This window comes from Callorhinus ursinus, unplaced genomic scaffold (assembly GCF_003265705.2).
Source record: "Callorhinus ursinus isolate GAN/ISIS: 27379988/994484 unplaced genomic scaffold, GSC_fseal_2.0 scaffold25, whole genome shotgun sequence".
Classification (NCBI taxonomy): domain Eukaryota; kingdom Metazoa; phylum Chordata; class Mammalia; order Carnivora; family Otariidae; genus Callorhinus; species Callorhinus ursinus.
This window is the reverse complement of record NW_027397087.1, coordinates 16,475,771-16,483,039: the sequence shown is the minus strand read 5'-3', so window position 1 is coordinate 16,483,039 and position 7,269 is coordinate 16,475,771. Positions and strand designations below refer to the sequence as shown.

The 7,269-nt window shown below is 46.4% G+C and overlaps 1 protein-coding gene across 1 annotated transcript in view; it reads right to left on the bottom strand.

Annotated features, from left to right (window-relative positions):
* Positions 1-6,984, bottom strand: part of SLC27A2 (solute carrier family 27 member 2) — a 51,739-nt gene extending 44,755 nt beyond the window's left edge. Inside the window, exon 1 of the mRNA XM_025884584.2 lies at positions 6,316-6,984. Within this exon, the coding sequence (XP_025740369.1) occupies positions 6,316-6,793 (478 nt within the window). The 5' untranslated portion in view covers positions 6,794-6,984. The remainder of the gene's footprint in view (positions 1-6,315) is intronic.
* Positions 6,985-7,269: the final 285 nt, after the last annotated feature.

Below are 7,269 nucleotides of genomic sequence, written 5' to 3'. Positions count from 1 at the left end.
TTTCCTTTCCTTTCCTTTCCTTTCCTTTCCTTTCCTTTCCTTTCCTTCTCCCTTCCCTTCCCTTCCCTTTCCATTTCCTTTCCTTTCCTTTCCTGAATAAGAGAAGAAGAGAAATTTATGAACACATGGGTGCATTCCTAGAAAGCAGGGAGACAGTGCAGGTGGTGAGCTGAACCAATCTCCATCACCAAGGTGGCAAGATGCTTCTGGCTAACCCTGCAGCTTTCTGATAGGAAAGACATTCAATCTAGCAGCTTGTTCTGCTACTGGATTGTCTCATTGAATGGGTATCTGACTGAGTTAAATAAAACACCCCAGAAATATTTATCAATAAAGCTGGATCTGAAAAGGAGGAGTGAAAGGAAATGTGTTTTGATAAAAATTTCAGGATGATTGTGAAATGCTTGGTAGGTGGACAAGTCAGGATTGAAGGCTTATCTTTTCTTAACTCAGAAAGGCAACTCAAACACAAACTGGTTCTTAACAGTCTTTGGAGACAGTCTGAAAGCAGTTTTCCAAATGCCATTTGTGACTGTGATTTTGCATTTTTAACATTGGCAGTTTGGGATTATAGCATTTAATAACCTACTGTCTGGTCTGTACATCAACACAATATGTGTTAGGACACCCTGCAGATAGAGGCATGCATTCACTCCTCCCCCTTCCCACACAGAACAAATCACCCTGAGGTCAGAAAGATGTTTAATCTAGGTTAAGTCCCACCTGGAATAAGTAAATCTTTAACAGGGAAATACATACTCATCTTACCTTTATGCACTTATATAGCTTCTTAATACTATTTTTCACTTCTCTTAAAGTTCTTACTTATGGGAACCCTTGCTTTCTAAATAGCCCTGGAATCAAGGGCTCTTTGTCATGAGGCCAACAGGTCATATCAGGACTTACATAATTGTTATCATTTGATATCCATAAGCAACCTGTCACCTATCTACCAGCTATCTACTTCCCTATTTTCAGTCAGAGGCTGTGGGAAGGTCCTTTTCAAATACTGGCCACTTACACTCAACGTGCAGAGTAATCTGAACCCTATCCTTCTTAAGTTTCAATAATATTAACACCTGATTTAAAGCGGTGTTTGTTTTCACCTCTTCCCTCCCTCCTTGTTTCTAAAGAAAAAGAACTGAAGTGTTCCCAAATACACTAGTAAACTGCTAGTTTATTTTGAATGGGGATGTACAATCCCCCTTGCAACCTTTAGTTACGAGCAGGCTAAGAAGAAGAATTTTAGAGAGCCTCTTTAAGCTAGCTCTCTGTTCAGACCTTGGGCTTTTTGGGATCCTAGACGCTGAGTACATTACTCATCTGATGCCTAGGCTTTTGTCCTCCACCAGCCTATGTAGAGACCCTTGCGACTATGGTCCCAGCCCACCCTATGCTCATGACCACTTCCTCTCTGGCAATGAGACCCCAGGAGAACACCTCTCTCCTACAGCCTACTGCCAGAGGTAAACTGGGAAGTAAACAAGTCTGGTAGGATGAGGCTGGGCTTGGGGGAGATTGGATCTAAATGGATTTTCTCAAATAGTCAAATATATTTAACTTTTTAACATCATTTTTTCATGCCCTCATGCCTGACCCAATGGTTCTCATGCTTCAGAGAAGAAAACCTGTCACAACCAACCAGAATAATGGAACTCATTAATCTGACAAACATTTGTTGAGTGACTACTATGTGTTAGGTATTACTAGCACTTCTTCAAAGATATAGGAGAGAATTCTAGCCTTTGAGACAAAGTGCACTGAGACAACTCATCTAAGTTATTCCTTGCACAGCCCAGAGAGAGGAGAGGAGTGAAGATAAGAGTATCTCTATGCCTTGATGGACTCTGAAAAACAAACTGAGGGTTCTAGAGGGGAGGGGGGGAGAGGGATGGGTTATCCTGGTGATGGGTATTGAGGAGGGCACGTTCTGCATGGAGCACTGGGTGTTATGCACAAACAATGAATCATGGAACACTGCACCAAAAACTAATGATGTAATATATGGTGATTAACATAACAATAAAAAAAAAAAAGAAAGCCCTTAAGAGTATCTCTATGCCTTGACCCTTGACTAAAGTTGGCATTGGAAATTCATCTCCCTCCATGGAAGTGAGGCCACTGCTGTTGGCCATTCTTTGAGTTCTCTGAGTCCTTATTTTCTCTACAGTAGAGTACCTTCAGTAGATAGCTTTTAAAAATTACCATTATTTAAGTCCGGCCTGCTGTTGCCCTCACATAGTAAAACTCTAATGAAGCATCTGTGTTATGAACCTGATGAACACCGCCCCTGGGCTCCTCTTGCCTGGAATGCCCTCTCCCCAGCTGCACTTGCCAAGCTCAGTGGTTAATGCCCCCAGGAGCGTTCACTCCCTGCTCACCGCCCAACCCCCCCACCCCGGCACTTTGTACCTCTCTCAGCAGACTTACCATACCTTTTACATCCTCCTGGATGTCACAGTCATTTGTGTATGTGGCTTAGTTCTTTTACCAGGCTGTAAGATCCTTGAACTAATTCATCTTCTTTTCTCCCTGTCCTATCATGGCAACTAGCTTGTACCTTGTGAGGACTCTCTAAACATTTCTTGATGTCAAATTAAGTTGTTGGTCCATCTGCTTCTCTCAGCCTGACCTCAAGTTTGTATGACAAGAGTTCTCCTTGGTCCTGACACTAGTTTTATAATGAAATGCTCCATCATTGCAATGAGGCAATACTTTTGAAAGTTATTGAAAGCATTTTCCTTCATCCCATTGTTCAAAGGAGGTCCAATTTTATTTTTTGCAACCTTGCAAAAACAGGTCAAAAGTAATCTGGAATATTTTATAATTTCTCTGGATCTCAGTCTTGCAACAGAGAGTATCTTTAACTGTTATTAAGGCCTGTGAAAGAGTAGTACCTATGGGAGCCTTGCATGGTTATGCTGGCCCATACAGTGTAGACCTGGCCAGTGAGCTGATGAAGGAGACCTAGGATAGCCTTCCAGTAGAAGAGCTAGTTTAGTGATGATCTGAATGCGAGCATAAATGGCAACAGAGCAAATTTACTATTTTGGGGGTCCTCCTGCATGTTTTCCTATCTTACCCATATTCTCTGTTTGGGAAATTACTTGAAAAACTACCAGCCCAAAGAGCTGGTTTCTATCAATGACAAAATTGATATGGGATCAAATAGTTGAAGGCAATTTTTTCATGTAATTATTTACATCATACCCTTCTACAGAGAAGGACCCTGAAATGTACTATAGAGAGAACATCATGTTCTCTGATTGATGGGTGCTTCTGTAGAGTAAATTCTGAAGCAATAATTGGGTACTGAAATTCCTGACAGGGTGGAGCCCTGTTAAATTTTATGAAGATTCACCAAGATTCATGGCAACTGGATCAATCTTCATGATAACTGCCACTGCGCTGGTCTTTTGCATAGACTCCAGAATCTGACAACTAGTTGGAATTCAAGAGCTCTCACTAGTCCACAAGCCATAAGGCTGAAGTTCAAAGTACAGAATCAAACCCTGTTGAATTGTAGCCACTCTAATATTTCTAAAGACGTCTCACTTTTTTTTTTTTAAGATTTATTTACTTGACAGAGAGAGACACAGTGAGAGAGGGAACACAGGCAGGGGGAGTGGGAGAGGGAGAAGCAGGCCTCCTGCAGAGCAGGGAGCCCGATGCGGGGCTTGATCCCAGGACCCTGGGATCATGACCTGAGCTGAAGGCAGACGCTTAACCACTGAGCCGGTGGCTAAGATGTCCCTAAGATGTCACACTTTTATGTACTATGTTCAGGTGGTGTAGTAGAATAAGTGCCTTGGAAGTGAAACAAAATATATGGGTTTTGTCCCCAGCTCTCTATTGCTAACCAGCTATGTGACTCTGGGCAATTGATAGCACCCTTCAGGGTCTTTGTTTGTTCAACGATATAAAACAAGCAGAAATTGGACTGTTTCTCAAAGCCTTGTCCTCAGACCAATTGCTTTAAATTCATCTGGGGGTGGGATGGGACTTGCTATAAAAATTCACATTACTGCGTCCCGCCACAGTCCTACTGATTCAGTGCTTTTGGGGAATGGGGTCAGGAATCTGTTTTTTAAAATAAACTTCCCAGGTGATTCTTGTGCACATTAAAGTTTCTTTTCTAAACTTTTTTTTTTGAAGGATAACACACTCATTAAAGTTGGAGGATTATAGGATTAGAATCTCTCTCAGACTCCTTCCAACTTTAAAGAATTCTAGGGGTGCCTGGGTGGCTCAGTTGGTTGGGCGTCTGATTCTTGGTTTTTACTCAGGTCCTGATCCCAGAGTCGTGAGATCAAGCCCTATGTTGGGCTCTGTGTTCAGCGGAGAGTCTGCTTGAAGATTCTCTCCCTCTGCCCCTCCTCCCACTTCCTCCCTCTCTCAAATAAATAAATCTTAAAGAAAATAATTCTTTTCAGAAGCAGTCCATTCAACACATTTACACATTGGCACCTTTACTAAGCAGCCAGCTTTGGACTCCATGTTATCTCCTTTGCAGGTCAGAGTGTAATTCTGCATGGCATACAATGGTTTCTTAGTGATTTGGAAAAATGGAATGTTTTCCAAATGTGTGGCTTTTCTCAAAGGTCAGTTTACTGCCAGAGTGCTGTTAGGTGCACTGGAAAGTCTGGTTCAAATTGGCTGTGAGTGGCCAAACTTCACATACTCTCCACATACACTGAACTAAACGTAATGCTTAATGGCAGGGGACTGTTGCCTGAGTGGGGAAGGAGATATCTGGCTGTGTTTCTGACTTGATTACAGAACCAATCTCTGCAGTTCCTGACCTCCCGCACAGGGAGCCTGAGGTACATATGCAGGTAAACAGTATTTAAGTACCCCCCTAGAGGGGTAAAAAGATCACTGTGATAATAACTTTCTTTGGAACCAAAAGGTAAACTAATAGGTTTAAGAGTCTTCCAGTTACTAAGAGGTTAAGTTGTCTCTTAGGCAACTAGAAATTGTTGGGAATTTTCTTGAACGGACCATCCCCTTTACATAACTTGGCTGTCTTTAAGTTGAACCCCTGTTTTTAAACATTTATACAAAGTCTTCATTTTTTTGTATTATTTTATGCCACATGAAACAGGTGGGTAACTTTCTTGGTTTCCCGCAAGCGAACAGACATCTTTCTGTGACACTAGGCAAGATGCTTAGCTTGCCTCAGTTTCCTTAGTTGTGAAATGTAGGGGAAGAGCAGAGGATGCTTAATCCATTTGAGCTCTAGCACTACATCCATGTAGAAGAAGGTAGCATGATATGGGGGAATTCGTGGGTTTTGAAGTTTGATGGACCTGGGCTAGAATTTTAAGCTTCAGTTTTCTCAACTGTCTAATGGGGGGTAATGACATGCTATCTCTCAGGGTAATAAAAGCACTCAGCATAGGGGTTGGCACAGAAAGGCATTCAGAAAGGTGAGGCCTCCTGGCCCCCTATTTCTCCATCTTTCAGCTCACATCTGGTTGGGCCTCCCTTTACTGACAGAGTGAGAAGCAACTCCTAGTCCTTATTCCTGCTCTAGGAAGGAAAACCACCAGTCCTGTGGGAAACAGGTTCTTGGTTTCTTCTTGGCCCGGTCACCCCTGGAGCATGAAGTTACCATTTCAGGTTTGTTGAAGCGTGGCAAGAGGTAACTCCAGAACCAAAGGTCACTTGGGCTACAGATGTAATGGGGGCTGACAAGGGCACGGCAGCAGATCCCTAAAATCTTCTCCTTGGGGAGCAGGTGGAGTAACCTTCTCTCTGCAGTGAGAATCTAGAAAGGCTAACAGCATTTGAGAGTTGGAAGCAGCCAAGAAGACCCTCTATTAGAGGAGGAAACCAAGGGACAGGGAGGGAGAGTGACTTTCTCATGCTCACATAGCCAATCAAACAGCAGAGATGAGAACATTCTGGATCCTCTAGAGTTCACGCTCAAGGCTCTCTGCATCTTAACGCAAATATTGTCAATATAGGTTCAGAGCTTGGACTCTGGAGGTAGATAGCTCTGGTTAACCCCTCTTCTCCCCGCTCTGTGACCTGGAGCATAAGGCGTCACCTCTCTGGTCTCTGGTCTCATCTACAAAGCTGGATAGTAAACCCCACCTGTTGTTAGGATTAAAGGCAACACTTAGTGCTTAACGCAGTGCCTGGCTCGGCTTCCACAACAGGTCGTTCTAACGATCATTAGCGTTCTTAGCGTTCCTCTACCCTTCCAGTTCGGATCTGGACTTCCCTTTCCAACCCTCTACAGCATGCAGGGGCGAGTCTGTCACGGTGCCGAGGAGCCCGCTGCCAGGGCGGGCGCTTCCTGGGGCTCACCTGGCGAGGCCAGTAGCACCTTCGCGCCGCAGCACTGGAAGCAGTGCAACAGGGACTTCGCGCGGATGTTGTAGTTGAGGCACGCCACGGCACAGCCCAGTTTGACCAGGCCCAGCCACAGCCACACGTAGGCTGGTTCGTTGCCCATGAAGATCGCCACGCAGTCTCCCTGGCGCAGGCCGAGGTGGTCCCGCAGCGCCCGTGCCACTTGGTTGCTGCGCCGGTCCACCTGCGAGTAGGTGAGCGTCTCGTCGCTGAAAAGCAGGAAGGGCTTGTGCGGGGTCTGGCGCGCTTTCTGCAGAAAGAAGTGCAGGATGGTGCGCACCGGCCGCCTCTGCCCGTAGCTGCGCACCTGCCGGGCCACTCGGGCCAGCCGCAGGAAGTAACGCATGTCCTGGAACAAGTAGGGGCAGCAGAGGTTCACCAGCAGCGGTAGGAGCAGCAGCCCCGCCAGGGCCGTGTAGATGGCAGGCAGCATGACGGTGGCGGCGCCCCCTGTCCCCGCGTGGACAGTGGGTGAGCTCCGGGCGTGCAGCGTGGCGGCGGGGAGGGCTCCGGACGTACGGCAGGCTGGCTGCGCGGTGGCGCGGGGCGAGGCTGCGGCGACCGCGGGGCGCCTGGGCTGCGGGCACCAACGCTGGCTCTCGGGTAGGTGGAGCGGTGTGTGGACTGCGGGGGTGCGGGGCTGGAGAGGACGGCTGAGCCCGCCCCCTTGGGGGTGTGCCGCTACCTGGGCCGGGAAGGCGGCACTGCGGCTCGCCGGGGTTTCGACCGCCGCTTGGCACGAAGCAGGGATCTGTCTTGTGACCGAAGTACTTTATACCTCCGAGGCACAGTTTCCCTGTCAAAATGCTGATGACAAGACGCACTTAGCGGACGTGGAGAAGTTTAGAAGAGAGAGTGTAGGCGTAGGGCTGTTATTTATTGCTACCACCAGCGGAATGCCTTACAGAA